Here is a 22,672-nt window from a genome sequence, read left to right as displayed (position 1 = left end):
GATTTGTCAGAGAATGGTTTGGGTTGGAAGGGACCTTAAAGATCATCTAGTTCCAACCCTCCTGCCATGGGCAGGGACACCTCCCACTAGAGCAGGTTGCTCAAATAGCCATCCAGCCTGGCCTTGAACACCTCCAGTGATGGGGCATCCACTTTGGGGAACATCCCTTCTCCCCACCTGCCCAAATGCAGAGATGTTGTCACCTCTTTAGCGTGCAAGGTACCGTAGTGGTGGTGGTGGTGGAACACTTGTCTTTAAGGTTGGTAGTAGACGCCCTACGGGGGTGAGTGGGGTGGCTGTGGAGAGCTAGAACTGTCAGCTGAGCCACCACTCCGGGGAATATCGCCACGTCTTTCCGTACCGTTGGATCGTTGGGTTTATATTATCATTCCTGTGTCGCCTCAGAACGTTTCCTTCAAAATGAGATGTTGTGCTTAAATAAGATTTTTCAACCTTGCTGCAGCAAGAGATTTTTTTTTCTTCTTCTTTGAAGGCAATATGTAGGTAAATGGAAATTTGCTTACTCGAAGCGTGAGTTGAGGGAAGGCATTTTGTTGCATTTCCTTTGGGAATGGATAAGTTTTGTGCCCTCTGTGTTGTACTTCGGACAATATTGTAGTTCTGGCAATTCTACTAGTCACAGACCGTGTCAGTCGTGTGTCTGCTTCTCTGTGATCACCAGGGCTTTCTGGGCAGGAGAATTCTCAAGATGTACCTGCTCTATTGTGACCATTTAACGCATCCACCAGTAGGATGCTTTTTTTTTTACTTACGTGCTTTGTGACTGCCTATAGAAAAAAAACAACACAACTGATACAAGCTTTTATTTAGGAAAGGTAAATTTGGTTAAGAACGTGTAGACATGGAAACCACCTCCACGATTGTGTTTTTAGCATCTTCTGAAGACTTTGGGTGTTTTTTTACGGGGGGGGATGCGGGGAGAAGCAAATCATGGGTTGCTTCTGGATGGCCTTAGATGCAAAAGACAGCAAGAGTTGGGTTCATGTTTACATTGTATACATGCAGTCACGTTTCCTTCTCTTTGCTTTCCGTGTTTCACTTCTTGACCCCCCTGTTTCCCTCTCCAGCCAGTTCTGGAACACGTAGGGAAAGGTCCCATTACACTTTCTACGTGGAAAAAAGCACAGAAGGCGACTGCTGTTTTTTCATGTGTTTGTTTAATCTGCAATAAAAAAAAACCCCACAAACCAAAACAAAAGGAAACCCAACTTTTCTAAGCATACAAATGGTGTACTTCTACAACAACAACGTAATCATCAAGGTCATTTTCATTTCAAAAAGCAGAAACTCAAATTTAACAGGCCTTGAAATCCCACTTTAAGAAGTTTTTAATTTAAATATTTCAAAGCAAGTCTGTTCTTCAGATTAAGGGAAGGTGAAGCTTATATTCAGAAAAACACTACAATAGAGCAAAATACTGAATTCTATTCTCATCTTACTCTCATTTAACACTTTGCTTTTTAGATACGCAGTTTAGCATTCCACATGAGGTTGTCTTTATTTTCTTTAAGCCACGATTATGTCAAATTAATTCCTCTTTTCTGTGTGTCACGCGGTGTTAATAACATTAGGAGGCTTGCAACATCTCAAGAGGTGTTTAGTCACAAAAATGAATGCCTAAGAAAAATGGGACCATTCTGCATTTAAAGCCCATGTAGATGGCTCCATAAACTCCCTGGTGGAGTTCAAGATGTATCGTGTGGATGAAGGCAGCGCGATACTCTGGTCTTGGTTTTTCAAGGCTAGAAATCCTAAGCCATTCCGTTTTTGTGTTTCAGCTTAGTACCTTCCTTAGAGATTTAATACGCAATAGGATCAATCCCAGTAATTACAGAGTTTTGCAAGTAAGCAAAAAAGGGTGAGGTTATAAACCTATTTCTATCTTTTTTTTTCCCCCCCTTTTTCTGTTTTTTTCCCTCCTCACTGGTAAGCAGTTTCTCTTTGCAGGGAAGGGAGGTTGGCTTCAGGGAAGCTCGCGGAGCTGGAATGGGTGGCTGCTATCCTCGTGGAATAAAGAGGGGTTGTAATCTCGTGTCAAAAGTGTCTACTTCAAGGATTTATAAACATGGCGGCTGTTGCAGATTCTGAAGGGTCTCGAGACTCTTTGGTCTGCGACTGCCTGTAACTACTTTTTGCTGTAGTGGCTGGGTAGCAGATAGTTGTTAGACACTGTGGCGGTGTCGTGGATACAGGGTTCTTGGTGCTGGGGTTTTTTTGATGCTGGGATGTGCGAAGGGTTTTGATTCTGCAGCCGCGCACATCCCCCTCCCGCAGCCCCCTCCCTTCTCCTGCCAGTTGTTTCCGATTGAGCACGACACGTGCTTTCCCCTGGCCCCTGGAGCAGCTTTGTGGGAAAGGGATGCTCTAATTGGTTTAGAACCATCCATAATGACCTGGCAACTCGGTATGAACAGCGACGGGGAGCAACCTAACTTGTGATTTATTTAAGTAAGCTGCATGGATGAAAGGTACTCCCCAGCCTACCAGTTGAGCTAGTCGCCTAATTGGACGTAATTTTCACATCTAGCTTGGAAAGAGGGGAGTTGGTTGTGAAAGGCTGAGGTTGGCTTTACGAGCAAGCTTCTGGAGACTGCTAAAGCACTGGAACAGGTTGCTCAGGGAGGTGGTTGAGGCCCCATCCCTGGAGATATTCAAGGTGAGGCTCGATGAGGCCCTGGGCAACCTGGTCTAGTTGGGGGTGTCCCTGCTGACTGCGGGGAGGTCGGACTAGATGACCTTTGGAGGTCCCTTCCGGCCTGGGCAATTCTATGATTCTATGATTCTATAAACCAGTTTGTGAGCAAAGTTTTCATATTGTCTTTTTGGGGGGGATGTCTTAGGTTTCGAATTCACTAAGTGCTAGTACACCCTTGTCACTTGTAAAACTAATGGAACGTTAACTTAAAATTTTTATTTTCAGTGAGAACACCTGACTTGGCTTTTGGTGCAGTAACACACACTCTGGATTTTTTGTTTTGTTTTTTTTTTTAAAGCCAGGATTGGTACTGCTGCTTTGGCTGTAGCCTGTTACCAGTTTGTGGTCGTTGCGTTTCCCCCCCTTGTTTTGTCAGGGATCCGGGATGCTTTTTTCCCCCCCCTCAGACGACACCCATGATGCGAGCGACCCACCAGCTGCAGGGCATGATGATGCGGCAGGCGGTGCGACAGCCCTGGTAGTTGTAGGGCCATGGGTGGTAGCCCATGAGGGGCTCGCAGATCCTCTGGCACTGCGTGTAACTCCGCCGGCATTCGATGCAGCACACGCCCAGGTGGTCCAGCATGGGGTCAAAAGCCATCCCTTCGCCTTCCAGCTGCTGAAATGTAGAATAGTAAATGTCGTTATGAGTGGTGTCCCCCAGGGCTTGGTATTGGGGCCGGTTCTCTTTAACATCTTTATCAATGATCTGACAGGCTGAGGGAGCTGGGATTGTTCAGCCTGGAGAAGAAGCAGCTCCGGGGAGACCTTATAGCGGCCTTTCAATACCTGAAGGGTGCCTATAGAAGAGCTGGGGAGGGACTCTTTGCCAGGAAGGGTAATGATAGGACAAGGGGAAATGGTTTTAAACTGGAAGAAAAAAGATTCAGATTAGATCTCAGGAAGAAATTCTTTACTGTGAGGGTGGTGAGACACTGGAACAGGTTGCCCAGGGAAGTTGTGGATGCCCCATCCCTGGAAGTGTTCAAGGCCAGGCTGGATGTGGCCTTGAGCAACCTGGTCTAGTGGGAGGTGTCCCTGCCCATGGCAGGGGGGTTGGAACTAGATGATCTTTAAGGTCCCTTCCAACCCTAATCATTCTATGATTCTATGATCTGGACGTGGGGAGTGAGCGCACCCTCAGTAAATATGCAGATGACACCAAGCTGAGTGGGAGTGTTGATCTGCTTGAGGATAGAAAGGCCTTACAGAGGGATCTGGACAGGCTGGATCAATGGACCAAGGCCAATGGGATGAGTTTCAATAAGGCCAAGTGCCGGGTCACAACACCCCCAGGCAGTGCTACAGGCTTGGGGAAGAATGGCTGGAGCTGCCTGGCAGAAAAGGACCTGGGGGTGTTAGAATCATAGACTCATCTAGGTTGGAAGGGACCTCAAAGATCATCTAGTCCAACCGTCAACCTAACTCTGACAAAAAAATAAATAAGAAACAAGCAATAAAAAAATTACTAAACCATATTCTTGAGGACCACGTCAACCCATCTTTTGAACACCTCCAGGGATGGTGCCTCAACCACTTCCCTGGGCAGCCTATTCCAATGCTGGATAACTCTTTCCATGAAGAATTTTTTCCTAATATCCAATCTAAACCTCCCCTGGCACAACTTGAGGCCATTTTTTTTTTTAAAGCCAGGATTGGTACTGCTGCGAATGTTGGTTGACTGTTGGCTGGACATGAGCCAGCAGTGTGCCCAGGTGGCCAAGAAGGCCAACAGCATCCTGGCCTGTATCAGGAACAGTGTGGTGAGTAAGACCTGAGAGGTGATCATCCCCCTGTACTCGGCACTGGTGAGGCCTCACCTCCAGTACTGTGTCCAGTTTTGGGCCCCTCACCACAAAAAAGACATAGAGGTGCTGGAGCGGGTCCAGAGAAGGGCAACAAAGCTGGTGAGGGGTCTGGAGCACAAGTCTTATGAGGAGAGGCTGAGGGAGCTGGGGTTGTTCAGCCTGGAGAAGAGGAGGCTGAGGGGAGACCTTATTGCGCTCTATAGCTCCCTGAAGGGAGGCTGGAGAGAGGTGGGGGTCGGTCTCTTCTCCTAAGTCACAGGTGATAGGACAAGGGGAAATGGCCTCAAGTTGCACCAGGGGAGGTTCAGATTGGATATTAGGAAAAGTTTCTTCACAGAAAGGTTTATCAAGCATTGGAATGGGCAGCCCAGGGAAGTGGTGGAGGCACCACCCCTGGAGGGATTTAAAAGCCAGGTTGACATAGTGCTTAGAGACAGGGTTTAGTGATGGTTTTTATCAAAGTTAGGTTGATGGTTGGACTAGATGATCTTAAAGGTCTCTTCCAACCTAGGCAATTCTATGACTCTATCCCAAGTCTCTCAGCGAATGCAGACTATACCCATGCTCCTGTTAACTCCACAAAGGATAAAAACTGAAATTTTAGTCCTGTTGAAGTTAACACAATTCCTACTAACTGACCCGTGCATCTTGCTTTATTTTTCTTTTTCTGTCTTGCTCTGTTTGGTAGAAATGTAGAATTGGTGCAGTCACCCATGTAAAATGGAAAGAAACAACAGGGAGCTGTAACTTCATTATTTTTCTCCTACAGTCTTTGCAAAAGATCCAGAAGCAGTAAACTCCCTATAAATACTGGTGATGGAAAAGATGTCAAGACGGTTGTCTGGGTCTTTTATGTAGATGACGATGTCTGAAGCGTATGCTGTGTTTTTTAATGCTTTGTTTTATTTTTTTGTGTTTTAATGCTTTGTACAGCATTCCCAGGAAATGATTCAGTAAGCTATTGCCCTGAAGTTTTCTGAGTATTTCTCCCTTGTCTTTCAGTCTGCCTTTTTTTTTTTTTACCCCCCCTTGGCCACACTTAGGTGCCTTGTGGACAGTGAGAATTCTGCCTGCTCTGTGTCTGACAGCAGGGAGTTTCATGGAGCAAGGCACACATAAAACACATAAAAGCAAGCTTTTCCTGCTGCCTTCACCCTTCCCGAATTCCTTTCCTCCTTCCTGGGAGAAAAAAGTAACCTGGACGTTCTGCTTCTGGAAACTCATTTGTTCTTTGCCCATTGGTGTTACTTCAAGAAGAGCAGCACCCAAGAGCAAGTGCTGGAGTGACACTCAGCTTTTTGACCTGAGCGTTTTCCATGCAGAAAGCCAGCAGCACAGCAAAAAGGTGAGGCACAGAAAGGTGCCATCTCTTGTCTTGTACAGGACAAGTGACAGCTTGTGCAGGACACTAGTGACAGCTCAGTCCCCTCCCACCGAGAGCAGGGAAGGGTGTGTTTCTTTGGGCAGAACTCATCATCCTTGATTTCAGTTATCTGCGGTGTGACCTTCTACACCTGCCTTCATGGAACTGACTCCACTCAGAGAAATAGTTCTAGGGGAAATTCATTTTCATCCTATGGTGTAATTAGTGATCCTTCAGAATTGAACGAATCTGCCTCTAAAGGAAGCCAGGATACAGGCATCTACGCAGTAACTGCTGGTGAAGGTGAATCCCGCCCGGCAGGCTGAGGGAAGTTCTGGTGACCGTATCTGAGGAGACGTTCTCCATTTGGCCCAGGGTGCCCCTGGCTGGAAGAAGGGACCCGCGGTGGTTGTTCTGCCGCTGCCCTCCAGAAACAGGGCAGCCTGGACCCCCCTGGGACATGGTCACATTAGTAGCTGTGAGGAGAAGGCACATTCCAGTGCCGCTGCTGTTTTACTGACCCCGTGAGAGAGTCGATTTAGATCCACTTTATTTGGAGTGATTAATTTAAGTTTAATTAAGGGATGTCAACTCGGCAGAACGCTGTCACAGTATAATGATCTCCTGCTGTTGCATAAATGTCAAGTCGGAGCTGGGACTTACTTCCAAAGCAGGAGGCATTTATCTTGTGACAGTGTTGGATTGAAGTGACTTGCTCCTGCTGCACCAAGTGGTGGGTGTAAATTGTCTGGCGCTGGTGCAGCAGACTGGAAGGTGCCTACTGCGGAGTGGGGTCTCCTGCAGCGCGGCAAAGGTGTTGGGACTCAGCATGGTGGCTCCTGTGCTCTTTTCTGGGGCTTTGAAGAGCGAGAACGATTTTCACGACTCTCATCCTCCACCCACCATTGCTGCCTCCAAACAGGTTCTCCTCTGTGAACTGCTTGCTAGACTGGGGCTGTCTATTCTCATAGAGAGGAGGCTGCGAAAACAGATTTAATTAGCCCAACCCTAATCTCTTAGCAATTACTGCTTTCCTCTGTAGTAGTCACTTCTGATACTAATTTGTCCTCGGCACAGGAAGGACATGGACCTATTGGAACGGGTCCAGCAGAGGTCCATGAAAATGATCCGAGGGCAGGAGCACCTCTCCTATGAAGACAGGCTGAAAAAGTTGGGGTTGTTCAGCCTGGAGAAGAGAAGGCTTCAGGGAGAGACCTTATAACAGCCTTCCAGTACCTAAGGGGGGCCTACAGGAGAGATGGGGAGGGACTGTGGCAGGCTGTGGGGTGACAGGATGAAGGGTAATGGTTTTAAACTGAAAGAGGGTAGATCTAGATTAGGTATTGGGAAGAAATTCTTTACTGTGAGGGTGGTGAGACACTGGAACAGGTTGCCCAGTGAAGCTGTGGATGCCCCATCACTAGAAGTGTTCAAGGCCAGGCTGGATGGGGCTTTGAGCAACCTGATCTAGTGAGAAGTGTCCCTGTCCACGGCAGGGGGCGTTGGAACTTGATGATCTTTAAGGTCCCTTCCAACCTAAACCATTCTATGATTCTATGATTTTATTTGAGGGCGAATTGTGTTTCTATCTACCAGACTCTTTACATTGTCAGTACCTGATGAGGATCAGCTATTGTCTAATCAAGAGCAGCTTCGGTTTGTTCCCAGATGGTGCTATCCCTGTTGGATCTCTCTAGTGCTGCTTCCGTATGGACCTGACCCCTGAAAAACCACTTGACACCAATTGCTCCGTGATCTTACCACCTCAAGCACTTGTGCTTGTTGCAGACTGAGGTCTAATGAAGACTGGGTTGAAGGAGAGAGAAGAGGACTGGGGGAAGACTTTTACAGGTCTGTACTTTGGGAGAAAAGCTGGACAGCCAAAGATTATGCAGATTAAAGAAAGACAGACAAACCCCACGTCATCAGTTTTTACCTGTCTACAACAATCTTGGGCTCTGAAAGATTACAAACGCAAATACTTACGTTGTATGGGTTGTCTGGATTAAGTGTTTCATCGGTTTCTTGTCCCATTGGCCCTGTTTCATTAGCTTGGTGCCCAAGCTCCTGATTCAGCTGTGTGGTGGGTGATCTGGTGTTTACTTCTTCCATAGCAGCTTCCAAGTCTTCCGTATCAAAGTTTGATTCTGTTTGGCGTTTGTTTCTCTTCATTTCTCTCCTTTGGTTATCTGAGGAAGTAATCACAGGAGGATAACCTCGTCTTCAGCACATCCTTGTATTTGTCCACATGCTATTTAAGGTGTCAAAAGATTCAGATTAGATCTCAGGAAGAAATTCTTTACTGTGAGGGTGGTGAGACACTGGAACAGGTTGCCCAGGGAAGTTGTGGATGCCCCATCCCTGGAAGTGTTCAAGGCCAGGCTGGATGTGGCCTTGAGCAACCTGGTCTAGTGGGAGGTGTCCCTGCCCATGGCAGGGGGGTTGGAACTAGATGATCTTTAAGGTCCCTTCCAACCCTAATCATTCTATGATTCTATGATCTGGACGTGGGGAGTGAGCGCACCCTCAGTAAATATGCAGATGACACCAAGCTGAGTGGGAGTGTTGATCTGCTTGAGGATAGAAAGGCCTTACAGAGGGATCTGGACAGGCTGGATCAATGGACCAAGGCCAATGGGATGAGTTTCAATAAGGCCAAGTGCCGGGTCACAACACCCCCAGGCAGTGCTACAGGCTTGGGGAAGAATGGCTGGAGCTGCCTGGCAGAAAAGGACCTGGGGGTGTTAGAATCATAGACTCATCTAGGTTGGAAGGGACCTCAAAGATCATCTAGTCCAACCGTCAACCTAACTCTGACAAAAAAATAAATAAGAAACAAGCAATAAAAAAATTACTAAACCATATTCTTGAGGACCACGTCAACCCATCTTTTGAACACCTCCAGGGATGGTGCCTCAACCACTTCCCTGGGCAGCCTATTCCAATGCTGGATAACTCTTTCCATGAAGAATTTTTTCCTAATATCCAATCTAAACCTCCCCTGGCACAACTTGAGGCCATTTTTTTTTTTAAAGCCAGGATTGGTACTGCTGCGAATGTTGGTTGACTGTTGGCTGGACATGAGCCAGCAGTGTGCCCAGGTGGCCAAGAAGGCCAACAGCATCCTGGCCTGTATCAGGAACAGTGTGGTGAGTAAGACCTGAGAGGTGATCATCCCCCTGTACTCGGCACTGGTGAGGCCTCACCTCCAGTACTGTGTCCAGTTTTGGGCCCCTCACCACAAAAAAGACATAGAGGTGCTGGAGCGGGTCCAGAGAAGGGCAACAAAGCTGGTGAGGGGTCTGGAGCACAAGTCTTATGAGGAGAGGCTGAGGGAGCTGGGGTTGTTCAGCCTGGAGAAGAGGAGGCTGAGGGGAGACCTTATTGCGCTCTATAGCTCCCTGAAGGGAGGCTGGAGAGAGGTGGGGGTCGGTCTCTTCTCCTAAGTCACAGGTGATAGGACAAGGGGAAATGGCCTCAAGTTGCACCAGGGGAGGTTCAGATTGGATATTAGGAAAAGTTTCTTCACAGAAAGGTTTATCAAGCATTGGAATGGGCAGCCCAGGGAAGTGGTGGAGGCACCACCCCTGGAGGGATTTAAAAGCCAGGTTGACATAGTGCTTAGAGACAGGGTTTAGTGATGGTTTTTATCAAAGTTAGGTTGATGGTTGGACTAGATGATCTTAAAGGTCTCTTCCAACCTAGGCAATTCTATGACTCTATCCCAAGTCTCTCAGCGAATGCAGACTATACCCATGCTCCTGTTAACTCCACAAAGGATAAAAACTGAAATTTTAGTCCTGTTGAAGTTAACACAATTCCTACTAACTGACCCGTGCATCTTGCTTTATTTTTCTTTTTCTGTCTTGCTCTGTTTGGTAGAAATGTAGAATTGGTGCAGTCACCCATGTAAAATGGAAAGAAACAACAGGGAGCTGTAACTTCATTATTTTTCTCCTACAGTCTTTGCAAAAGATCCAGAAGCAGTAAACTCCCTATAAATACTGGTGATGGAAAAGATGTCAAGACGGTTGTCTGGGTCTTTTATGTAGATGACGATGTCTGAAGCGTATGCTGTGTTTTTTAATGCTTTGTTTTATTTTTTTGTGTTTTAATGCTTTGTACAGCATTCCCAGGAAATGATTCAGTAAGCTATTGCCCTGAAGTTTTCTGAGTATTTCTCCCTTGTCTTTCAGTCTGCCTTTTTTTTTTTTTACCCCCCCTTGGCCACACTTAGGTGCCTTGTGGACAGTGAGAATTCTGCCTGCTCTGTGTCTGACAGCAGGGAGTTTCATGGAGCAAGGCACACATAAAACACATAAAAGCAAGCTTTTCCTGCTGCCTTCACCCTTCCCGAATTCCTTTCCTCCTTCCTGGGAGAAAAAAGTAACCTGGACGTTCTGCTTCTGGAAACTCATTTGTTCTTTGCCCATTGGTGTTACTTCAAGAAGAGCAGCACCCAAGAGCAAGTGCTGGAGTGACACTCAGCTTTTTGACCTGAGCGTTTTCCATGCAGAAAGCCAGCAGCACAGCAAAAAGGTGAGGCACAGAAAGGTGCCATCTCTTGTCTTGTACAGGACAAGTGACAGCTTGTGCAGGACACTAGTGACAGCTCAGTCCCCTCCCACCGAGAGCAGGGAAGGGTGTGTTTCTTTGGGCAGAACTCATCATCCTTGATTTCAGTTATCTGCGGTGTGACCTTCTACACCTGCCTTCATGGAACTGACTCCACTCAGAGAAATAGTTCTAGGGGAAATTCATTTTCATCCTATGGTGTAATTAGTGATCCTTCAGAATTGAACGAATCTGCCTCTAAAGGAAGCCAGGATACAGGCATCTACGCAGTAACTGCTGGTGAAGGTGAATCCCGCCCGGCAGGCTGAGGGAAGTTCTGGTGACCGTATCTGAGGAGACGTTCTCCATTTGGCCCAGGGTGCCCCTGGCTGGAAGAAGGGACCCGCGGTGGTTGTTCTGCCGCTGCCCTCCAGAAACAGGGCAGCCTGGACCCCCCTGGGACATGGTCACATTAGTAGCTGTGAGGAGAAGGCACATTCCAGTGCCGCTGCTGTTTTACTGACCCCGTGAGAGAGTCGATTTAGATCCACTTTATTTGGAGTGATTAATTTAAGTTTAATTAAGGGATGTCAACTCGGCAGAACGCTGTCACAGTATAATGATCTCCTGCTGTTGCATAAATGTCAAGTCGGAGCTGGGACTTACTTCCAAAGCAGGAGGCATTTATCTTGTGACAGTGTTGGATTGAAGTGACTTGCTCCTGCTGCACCAAGTGGTGGGTGTAAATTGTCTGGCGCTGGTGCAGCAGACTGGAAGGTGCCTACTGCGGAGTGGGGTCTCCTGCAGCGCGGCAAAGGTGTTGGGACTCAGCATGGTGGCTCCTGTGCTCTTTTCTGGGGCTTTGAAGAGCGAGAACGATTTTCACGACTCTCATCCTCCACCCACCATTGCTGCCTCCAAACAGGTTCTCCTCTGTGAACTGCTTGCTAGACTGGGGCTGTCTATTCTCATAGAGAGGAGGCTGCGAAAACAGATTTAATTAGCCCAACCCTAATCTCTTAGCAATTACTGCTTTCCTCTGTAGTAGTCACTTCTGATACTAATTTGTCCTCGGCACAGGAAGGACATGGACCTATTGGAACGGGTCCAGCAGAGGTCCATGAAAATGATCCGAGGGCAGGAGCACCTCTCCTATGAAGACAGGCTGAAAAAGTTGGGGTTGTTCAGCCTGGAGAAGAGAAGGCTTCAGGGAGAGACCTTATAACAGCCTTCCAGTACCTAAGGGGGGCCTACAGGAGAGATGGGGAGGGACTGTGGCAGGCTGTGGGGTGACAGGATGAAGGGTAATGGTTTTAAACTGAAAGAGGGTAGATCTAGATTAGGTATTGGGAAGAAATTCTTTACTGTGAGGGTGGTGAGACACTGGAACAGGTTGCCCAGTGAAGCTGTGGATGCCCCATCACTAGAAGTGTTCAAGGCCAGGCTGGATGGGGCTTTGAGCAACCTGATCTAGTGAGAAGTGTCCCTGTCCATGGCAGGGGGCGTTGGAACTTGATGATCTTTAAGGTCCCTTCCAACCTAAACCATTCTATGATTCTATGATTTTATTTGAGGGCGAATTGTGTTTCTATCTACCAGACTCTTTACATTGTCAGTACCTGATGAGGATCAGCTATTGTCTAATCAAGAGCAGCTTCGGTTTGTTCCCAGATGGTGCTATCCCTGTTGGATCTCTCTAGTGCTGCTTCCGTATGGACCTGACCCCTGAAAAACCACTTGACACCAATTGCTCCGTGATCTTACCACCTCAAGCACTTGTGCTTGTTGCAGACTGAGGTCTAATGAAGACTGGGTTGAAGGAGAGAGAAGAGGACTGGGGGAAGACTTTTACAGGTCTGTACTTTGGGAGAAAAGCTGGACAGCCAAAGATTATGCAGATTAAAGAAAGACAGACAAACCCCACGTCATCAGTTTTTACCTGTCTACAACAATCTTGGGCTCTGAAAGATTACAAACGCAAATACTTACGTTGTATGGGTTGTCTGGATTAAGTGTTTCATCGGTTTCTTGTCCCATTGGCCCTGTTTCATTAGCTTGGTGCCCAAGCTCCTGATTCAGCTGTGTGGTGGGTGATCTGGTGTTTACTTCTTCCATAGCAGCTTCCAAGTCTTCCGTATCAAAGTTTGATTCTGTTTGGCGTTTGTTTCTCTTCATTTCTCTCCTTTGGTTATCTGAGGAAGTAATCACAGGAGGATAACCTCGTCTTCAGCACATCCTTGTATTTGTCCACATGCTATTTAAGGTGTCGGTGATTTCTTTGAGTATTTTTTAAAAAGGGGAGGGGGAGGCAAAACTGTGTGATGGCAAGCTTGATGAGCATCCCCATGGGAGCTATTTGCCTTGTGGTGTTGTATCTGCAGCCAATGTCAATCCAAAAGGGTGAGAGATTTTTTTTTTCCCCCTTCTTCTTACTCTTTAGGCAAAGCAAGTGTGAGGAGATTTGGTTGTTTGGGGTTATTTTTTTGACCCACCCTGTGGTCACTGATGTGAACTTGGCAGCAGTTGCCAGCACGAGCAAGACCTGTCATAGGCATCTGTTTGTTTTTTTTTTTTAAGGTGCTTTGATGACAGGCTGGTGCCCTGCTCCCAAGGGCAGCTGGTGAAACTAGTGGAAACAGTTTCTGGACAGCTTTGATGCTGCTCTTTGCCCAGTGGGATATACAAGGACAAAGAAAAGTGGAGAATATGGGTGGTTTGGATCCACAGGCAGTCTGAAATGTGGTGGGTTTTTTTATTATTTTCTTTTTTTTTCCTCCCACCCTTTTTTGAGTGTTCCAATATTAACTAGACCAAGGAGGAGTTAAATCTTTTCAAGCCTTCTCCTCTCCTCCCAGGCCTGGAAGTTACCTGGAGAAGTAGCCTCCTCCCTGGTGACTCCTGAACACCTTTTGCTGAGCTTGGCTGTGGGTGGTGGGAGTACTTCAGTCCTGCCACTGCCCCAGGACCTCATAAACTTCATCTGCCAGTTGCCTACCTAAAGCATCTCATCCTTCTGCTCCACTGAAACCTTCTGGAGAAGCAGGGCAGGAAACAGGACAGGCTGCGGTCCCAGATCAGGAGCTTGATATTCCTCAACTCTTGGCCAGGTGTAATGTTCCTGCTACATGGTGTCAGCTGCCTGAATGTTTTGGGGGCTAGTTTAAGCTGTTGTCTTCTCCTTCTGTAGAAGGAGCCTGACCTCTCTGGGGATGTTTCATCTCATAGTAAGTGACCCACGCGGGCTATACAAATTGTCTCAGGAAATACAACTGTGGAAAATGTCTAGGAAGTGTGGATAAACTCCAAACTTGCAATCTTGGCACCAACCCTCAAGGGCTTGGGAAGACAGGCTGGGCAAGAGAGGAAAGGATCCTGGTTTACCCAGGTGTGCAGGTCTTGGTGGCAAACCTGCTTTGGGGAAGGCCTTTAGATGAAGGGAGGGATAACACACTTTTCAAATAAAAGAAGCGTTACCTTTGGGATATGTTGGTCGCAGCCAGAAAATTGGAAGATCCCCGCAAAGCTCTAGAATTTTGGGGCTTAGGAAACTGTTATGCTTGATAGGCTCGTCTGCAGCCACCCAGATAAGGGAGTTTTCGTCGAATCTCACAGGCATGATTTCATCTTCCTGCAAATAGAAGAGCACAAATCCTTTGCCAGCTCAGTGAACAGGCGTGTGCCTCCTTCCTGCTAATTCTTGAGCACCAGGCTGTATAATCAGCCGCTGCAGCTAATACCCAGCCTCCTCATTTCGTGAGTGTGAACCCATTGCACCGAGCCAAAGCCCGAGCAAAGGTTGCCACCACTGAAACGGATGGCACAGCTACCATCAGTTTTGCTGGGGCTGAAATTTCACCCGTCTCTCTCTTGGAAGGCTTTTGCCCCGTGTCCAAGGACGAGGTGTTGGGAGATCTTTCAGCCCGGAGTGCCAGATTTTCAAGCGGTAGAAACCGTGGAGATTTAGCACTTTCAGCAGAGCAGCGATGAAATGCGCCAGCCAAAATCAAGACCCTCATCTTTTATCACGCCCCGTTCTCATTTGATGTACTCCCAAGAGATAACTGTATTTACAATAGGGGGGGAATAAAAAAAAAAAAAAAAAAAAAACATGTGCGTATTTTATTGGGCAGGGACTTGAAAGCTAGATTCCTGCATTAATTCACTTTCTAGAGAAAAATGAATGCTAACAATTTACTAAAAAAAATAATAGATTATATAGAAAGATTAGTATTATATAACTAACATGCAAGATACATAAGCAAGTGATAAAAAAAAAAAAAAAAAAAAAGAAAGTCTTGTTCAAAAGCTTTAGAGAGGATTATAGCTTGAGAACTCCTCCAGCTTCCAGTTTTAAGGCAACGTGATCGCTCTGATTAAAGGTCTCGTTTGGTGAAAGCAATTCAATTGACCAAGAGCTTGAAGTGCGAGTTAAAGGAGCCTGCCTTTTTGAAGTGTACCCTGCAGGTTTTTGGTTCATATCTTCAAAGTAATGTAGGAAAATGCCAGTGATTGATTCTTTAAAGTTGTTAGTTCAAAGTATTATTTTACATAAAATGTGTAAGTATTTTATAGCAACAGTGAAATATTAAAAGAAAACCAACTTGTGAATCATGAAAACCAGTATGATTTCAAAGTTAAAATTCTAAATTGCTTCCATAAAAGTCATCAAAACTTGTTATATAACTGACTAGATCAATTTATTCCGTCGAGTTGCTGTTCCTTTAATGTGTTTATTGATTTCTTTTGTAGGTCTCAAGTCATCTAAGTTCGCTATCCAATCTGTCTAGTGCGAAGTGCTCTTTATTTATATTCTCCCACTTAAGCTTTTATCAGCATCAGAAATATCCAAATCTAATTTTCAGACATAAAAATATCCTTTGTTTCTGTTCGAGGTGATCCTGACTTGTGAGCAGGCGGAGTTCGGGCAACTCTAAGAGCTTATTTTAATCACTCGTTTTCATAGGCAGTGTTGGTTATGATACATGTTGTAAGAAAATATACTTTCTCCTAAATACATGTGTATCAGGGAGAGGGCTTGCTCTAGAAAAATAAAAATACTACTTTGCCATTCCCTTCGTGCATCTAAGCTGGAAAGTCAAGCAACAGGGAAAGGTTCATACCCCAACGGCAGCATTGAGTCTGCTGCTTGGTTTGGCCTTGGTGCGTATGGTGTATTGCAGGGGTTGTGTAGGTGATGGATCCTTGGAGATGGAAACAGGTATTCTCTAGCCAGGTGGAAGACTAGAAATAACTTTTTCACTATTTTAGGACGACATCTTCAGGATCATGACTTTGTTCTTACAAAAAGATGAAAAATTGAAACCTTGACTTCAGGCGAGAGCACCACCGAAGTCAAGCAGCCCAGCCTGCCTTTAAGATAAGGCAAGGCGGGAAAGATCTAGGTCCCTGCCTGGAATCTGGGCAAGATCTCTTCCCCATCATGGCAAAAATGTCACCAGCTTCAGGGGCCTTTGTAACATCGCTGGTGCCTTGCTGATTATCGGATTGAGAGATGCCTTTTTCCTATTCGGTAATCACACAGTCTCTCTCCCAACTAATTTTATCTCTCTAATTTTCTCTGGAGAAGAGCTAATCCAAGGAAAGGGCTTGTGGATCTCCTGAGATCTCCTGCCAGTGGGTGAGCCCCCACCAGTCTCCAGGCTCAGCCATACTCAAGTCACTGGAGACACTCCTGTCTCAGCAATGGGTTTGAGGAGTCTGAGCTCTGGGAAACTCAGGCTTTGCACACCTAAAGTGATGGGCTTTTTGACAGATGTGAGGTAAAGAGAGGTTTTTGGCAGTATCTGGGTGAGAACTGCAGCTTTTTTGGTGGTTGTGATACAGATTCCATGAGATTTAGTTAACATGTCCTAAAATGAAGTCTGATGCCGTTTAAGAAGGCAAATTATTAATTTTTTAAACTATTATTTCTTCTGAGTTAGCTGAATTTTTGCAAGAATGTTTTCCAGGGTTCCCCTTTATTGACTATTTCAGAGGAATTGGGTGGTAGAGTCCCTAGGGGCTTCTGCTCAAGAACATTGCTAGAAATCTCCTGGGATCTACCACTATCCCTCTTTGCATTGACTAAAGCAGCAGCTTCCTCCATGCTCTCCCTTCCAGCCTTGTGCTCAGCCTGATCCCAGGCAGATGTGCTTGTCATTGAGGTCTCCCGTGGATCTGCTAGACACTGGTCACCCCACTCCTCAGTCTGCAGATTCCCACCATGCCTCTAGACACAGAGCAATAAGTGCACCTCTGGCACCAATCTTGCTTTTCTTACCTTTTGGGGACCCCTTGCAATCGGTCAATGGACCCTCAACTCTCCACTGATGACTGCTCATTGCAGGGGGTTTGGACTAGATGGCTTTAAAGGTCCTTTCCAACCTAAACAATTCTATGTTGCCCAGAGAAGCTGTGGATGCCCCATCCCTGGAGGTGTTCAAGGCCAGGCTGGATGGGGCTTTGAGCAACCTGGTCTGGTGGGAGGTGTCCCTGCCTGTGGCAGGGGGGTTGGAACTTGATGATCTTTAAGGTTGCTTCCAACTCTAACCATTCTATGATTCTATGACTTCAGTGGTTTTCATACGTCACTTTTATATGTATTCAAATACCCCTTTAAGTCCCTCTCCATACAAAGATTTGTGTTTTTTAAAAAATAAATGAATTGCCCCTTACCAGCTCAGAGGAGAGGCTCGCTTTAGTCATGGCATCAACTTCGGGGACGTGAGCTTTTGGCTGAGCTTTGATGTAACACTTTTCTCCTTCAGCAAAACGGATCCCAGTGATGCCCTGCAAAAGCAGAAGGCGGGGGGTTACGTGCAGCCCTCCAGCTCCCCACCGCCCCCAGGAAAGCGCTTAAAGTTGCCACTGGATTTTCAGCCCAAAGGTTAAATCTTATTTAAAACCAGATGCCATGAACCGCTCTTCCCTCATGGCTTTAGCTTTACGATTTTTGGGCAAATGGGTCTAGAAGTTTTCCCTGGGTTTCTGAAGGATTTGGGGGTGTTTTATATAAGTGCCTCCACGCCAGCTGTAGGCTACTTGAAGGAGCTCTGTGAAGGAATTAGTTGACACGATTTGAACCGCAACTTAGCACCCAACGTAGGCAGCCTCGCAATTTGTGTGAGCTGGCGGTGTGGTACCTTTGTGACACAGACTCAGCAAAAATGTGGGGGCAGCTGGGTCCAATTTACACACATAAGTGGCTGTGACAGCAAGGGGGAAGCTCGTGATGGGGAATTCGGTGCAGAAATCTGTGTGGGGGACTTCCTTCGCTGAGGGTGAAATGCAGTTGCCTAAACCAGGGATGTTGAGTTTTAAGCAAGAGGAAGGGTATCTATCTCAGCAGCTCCGGGGGACTGCAAGGTCTCCTGCAAGTCCAGGGTTGTATCTGCCACAGCCCTATGCTGGCACCTTGGGTACCAACACTTGGGCAGGGGAACCTTGTCTGTAGCTTCTGTGTTTCTGCTGTAGGTTTTGGGGTGCCTGTAAAAGAGCTGTCCTTTATGTTGTGAATTCAGGTATTTTCCTGTAGATGTATGTTTTTCGTAGGGTTGCATGAGCTCCATTTGACCACCTAAATATAAACATCTAGTGCCATTTGAGAGACGCTGTATTTCTGTCCAACCTCAAGCTGCTGGGCCAAGGGGGCACGAGTGTCATCACAGCCCCTGTCACCTGCCTAGTATGGGCACCATAGGTACTGTAGGCATCTAATGGGGCTTGAGATGGACAGTACTGAGGCACCTGAGCCTCATTCTGTGTGCTGCAAGTCCTGTGCAGCTGGACAGATGCTCATCAAACCCAAATGACTAATTCTAAAGCGGCGAGGGAGGGGATGGCAGTGCAGGGATGAGCGCACAGGGGGATGAGACTTTGTGGTGCACCGAGCGTGCGAGGAGCATCCTAATATTGCCAAATCCAAGTCTTCACCGACCGTGCAATCCTCGCAGCCGTGCCAGTCAATCCAAAGCTGCTAATGGAAATGCCTGGCTGCTTGGAAGTGCACCTCTTCCATTTCTGTCTCCTTTATGTGCGTTCTTGGCTCAAAACCCGACTGGCAGCATCTCGGTGCTCTGGCCGAGCTGGTCCCCTGCCCGCTGTAATTACCCGTGGGCACAGTCCCTGGGAGGTGCCTTCAGCTGGTCGGTGCTGGGAGCTGATTTCTGACCTGAGCTTACCAGCAGCAGGCATGGAGGCGACGTCAACTCAACATCTCCCCAGCCGGCTGGTGCTTCTGTGCAGATGTGGAACGGTGAAGGCAAAGGAGGAGACCTCGTTGTGGGTGCCCTTATTCAGCTGCTAATATAGTGTTGCCATGGTGATGTTAACGAGAGTTTCATGAGGGCTGAGCTGCAGCTGTCAGGGAAGTCGGGGTCCTGGGTCTCCTGGAGTCAATTAGTTTGAACTTGCTGAGAAGGCAAGGAGCTGCATTTCCTCACCTTTCTAGATGCAGCAAGTGGAAAAGGCCCAGAAGGCCTGGGCAAGTCTTTCCGACAGCAGCATCTTTAAGTGGACTCTTTACAGAGGACTTACCTCTGAAGTTGAGTGTTTCACACCCGGGAAGGTTAATTGCAGGATCTGGGTGCTGCAAACGGGTTCCTGCAGCGCCGCACGGATGTGCCTTTAGCAGCTCAGAGGTGGTGCAGCTGGGTGGACCTCTCTGTCGGAGTGGCTGGGCTCTGCTGACCCTGGGCACCTGTTAGCCTGGGCTCTGTCAGCGCTGAACAGCTGCAGCCAAGCCCCTGGGCTACCCCCCCCCGTGTTTGCTGTCAGCCCAAGTGGGTGCAGTTGGTGCAGGGATGCATCAGCTGTGCTAAATGCCCCCATCCTCTCCCCTGGGCCAAGCTGTGGAGAGCAGCTCCCACCCATGATCTCAGGGTCCAGTGCTGTGTGGTGGTCTCTCCTGGCATCTACCTGGCTTACTATGTTGACCCTGTGCTCCTAAAATGGGGATATTTTGGGAAGGAGTGCGTGGCTTTTTTTGGCTCAAATCATACAAAATGATGCAGGGGCTGTGGCACAGCCTTCCGGAACATGTTTCTAGCAAGACCCCCAAGGGCACACAAGTTGCAGCTGTGTCCAATCGTTTGAAAACGCCAAGTGCTACAGGGAGCCAAACCTGATGCAGCCTAATCCATACCGCTTCCCGGAGCACGACCTGGCATCGGCCTGTCCCCACAAGGCACTTAGACTTTGTTTTGGAGGAAACTGCCTGTCTTGCTGTGAAAGCAAACCATGAGAGTGTGGATGCTTGTGGTTCCAGCCAGCTGGGGGCTGGAACCCGAGACCCCCAGGGGCAGAGAGGTGGGGGCAAGGCAGGGTATCCTTAGAGTCCAGCACTGGAACATGTTACATGAAGGCCACAGGTGGTGGTACTTACAATCTGAAAATCATGAACTTCAACAGCCTCTTCACTCCCACTTCCCGTTTTGAATGTCTCTAAGTTGTTTCCAGCATCTATTTCCATCGATCCGTCTTGTACTTTTCCATTAATGCTCATGGTATAGTGAACATTGTACACCTGAAATCGATAAAAGAGCAGTAGCACACGTCAATAATTGCTTATTGCCTTCCTACTACACCAGGTGATGGGTCAAATCTGACTGTCATAACCCTATTCAGCTCCTAACTTTTATTTCTGTAGGCATTTGATAACTCTCTAGCAACCACCACCACCCCACTGCAACACTTCGCTGTTGTGTCAGGCCAGCAGTGGAGCAGGTTGCCCTGAGAAATTGTGCAGTCTCCATCCTTGAAAGTCTTCAAGGCCCAACTGGATAAAGCCCTGAGCAACCAGCTCTGACCCCACAGCTGTCCCTGCTCTGAGCAGCAGGTAGGACTAGAGACCTCGTGAGGTTCCTCCTCCAGGGACCACTCACAGTTTTACCTCAAAAACAACGTGGGGCAAGTCCACATCCAGGCTCACTCTGATTAAAAAACCTTCTTCTAGGTCATATTTTAGGAATCATTTCTTATGCTGGCATGATTCCCAAAGGGAGAGTAGGAGCGAGCATCCTACTCTGAAGGAGGCAAACGCCTATTTATCTCTTAGGATGTTCTGCTGAGGTGCAGGAAAACGGGTTCCTCTTGAATATGAACATGCTTCCTAGCTTGTAATGGATGTGAACTTTGTTTAAATTGGATGTGAAGTTGTATAGACTTGTATTTTCCTTGTCAGCGTATTTGCTCTTATCCTATTTTCAATGAGGAAAGCTGCAGCGTGGTTTGTATTTGCTGGAGGACCACAATCTGTGGAGGAGTTCTGCGATTCTCTTGTTGCAGCTCTGCTGAAAGTGCTGCACAAGCAGTTTACTTTTGGTCTTAAAAAAGCCTTACAGCATTTTAATGAAAAATTTACACTGACAGCTAGAGACAAATTTCTTCTTCTCTCACCTTCAATCAGGAAAGTCTAAGGTGCTAAAGATTTATGGTTTCTCAGCTGTACAGATTCAGCTTCGTGTTCTTGGCTGTCTAGGACTCCCGTTGAACGTGGTCCATAAAACTGGCCCAGTGTACATGGTCTCCTCTGCTAGGGGCTTAGCTAGAGTTGAGGCTTTGTTACCCTTGTTACTTATGGGAGAATTTAAAGGTTTAAAATAAAAATACTTTTTTTAAAAAATGAATGACCCTACATATAATTTCTACAGTTGCTTCCTAAATATGTGCAAGTCAAGTGTAGCTTTATGAGTTCGAAGGCAGCTTGGAAAATAACTCCAAGCTTTCCCAGTGTCTCTTTCACTTGGAGCTCAACTTCGAAGCTTAATGACAGCTATGAATGTGACACATTTTGCAAAGCAGAATTTAGATGCCAGGAGCAATGAAAAAAAAAGGGAAACTTTGTCCTGCATTCCACAAATGCACCCCCCAGGTCAGAGCTGAATGTGCTGTACCCCCTCCCTGCCCACCTCCCCGTTCCACTCACACCCCCTTTTCGAAGCCAAGAGCAGCAGATGGCTCTACAGCACGTCCCGGGGGTCAGCCACGTGTCCTGTCGTTTTGGTGTAAAACCTTGTGCTTTCTGATTATGTGAATTGTCCCTCTGTGATGGGTGTATCTCACAGAGGGACCTCTGCTCTGGCTGCTGGGATTCACACAAGGCTCTCCTTGATGGCGACCAAGCCCTGGGCTGGAGGCGGTACAGAGCTTCGTCCAAAGTAAATTCAGAGATACTAATTGCACTTACAGAGCAAGTTACGTTCACATGTGCACCATCAGATTTCAAATATGTTTTAAACCCGGTTCTTATGTAAACAGAAAGAAAAGTTAATATTTGAACACGCTGTAGTGCTCTGAAGTTTGGTTCCTAAACTGATCCGTTTCGTTCTTTGCACACAGGGTTTTTCCTGTACCCCGGGAAAATGTAAATAATAAAACTTATCATGGCTTTAAAAATTGCTCCACAGCTGCTAACCGTAAAGGCTTATGTGTATGCACAGTCATACAAACCACCAGCAAGAAATACTGGTGCCTATTAATGGGTTAAATATAGCGTTACATATTTGAGGGTCCAGGTAGGATCTGGCCCGAGAATGCTGATGATGTGAAAAAGGAATTCACCCATTTCAATGCTTTTTTTGTCCTGAGAGCTGGAGTTTGCCCGGGATGTGAATCCCTGGGGACTTGTTGGGGTTTGAGTTTGCTGAGGGTTTGCGAGCAGCAATCAATGTAGCGTCTGTGCTCTCAAAGATACCTTTCAGGTTCATTAATAAAGGGGCTTCCACCAGGCTCCATCCCAACAGCCCGTAAAGATAATGATTATAGAGGGGTTTGGGGGATTTTATAAAAAAAAAAAAAAAAAAAGGAGGGGAAAAAAAAAAAATCTTCACCAGGCCAGGCAAATACGGGGAAAAGTTTCACCTATCTTTAAAAAAAAAAAAAAAAAAAAAGGCGTGGAGAAAATAAAGATCTGCTTAAAGATCTCTTTATCGCCCTCGCAAGGAAAGTTTCCAGCTTCTGCCTCTTCTCACATGAAACCGGCTCAACCCCTCCACCCCAGTCCCGAGGTGAGGATGCTCCTCCGGGCTCGGCGCCCGCCCTCACCTGCCGCTCGGTGGCTTTCCAGAAGTAGAAGGCGCCGATGGCCCCGGCCAGCAGCAGGAGGGCTCCGGCGATCAGCACGGCCGCCCCCGCCTTCAGCAGCCGCCCCGGCCCGGGGGGCGCCGCCGCCGCCGCCGCGTACGCCTGCGGAGAGCGCGGTGCTGGCTGCCGGGCACGGACCGACCCCCGGCC

At 47.2% G+C, this 22,672-nt stretch overlaps 1 protein-coding gene across 1 annotated transcript in view; it reads right to left on the bottom strand.

Moving 5' to 3' along the window:
* Positions 1 to 1,161: 1,161 nt before the first annotated feature.
* The window catches only part of LECT1 (leukocyte cell derived chemotaxin 1), a 22,873-nt gene continuing 1,362 nt past the window's right edge, over positions 1,162 to 22,672 (bottom strand). The window contains exons 2-7 of the mRNA XM_014966267.1: positions 22,484 to 22,624; positions 19,824 to 19,964; positions 17,117 to 17,230; positions 13,916 to 14,069; positions 12,431 to 12,633; positions 1,162 to 3,335 (exon numbers count right to left, since the gene is read on the bottom strand). Of these exons, the coding sequence (XP_014821753.1) occupies positions 3,120 to 3,335; positions 12,431 to 12,633; positions 13,916 to 14,069; positions 17,117 to 17,230; positions 19,824 to 19,964; positions 22,484 to 22,624 (969 nt within the window). The 3' untranslated portion in view covers positions 1,162 to 3,119. The remainder of the gene's footprint in view (positions 3,336 to 12,430; positions 12,634 to 13,915; positions 14,070 to 17,116; positions 17,231 to 19,823; positions 19,965 to 22,483; positions 22,625 to 22,672) is intronic.

The sequence above is a fragment of the Calidris pugnax genome, unplaced genomic scaffold, assembly GCF_001431845.1.
Source record: "Calidris pugnax isolate Ruff unplaced genomic scaffold, ASM143184v1 scaffold20, whole genome shotgun sequence".
Classification (NCBI taxonomy): Eukaryota; Metazoa; Chordata; class Aves; order Charadriiformes; family Scolopacidae; genus Calidris; species Calidris pugnax.
This window is presented reverse-complemented; position numbering and strand designations above follow the sequence as displayed.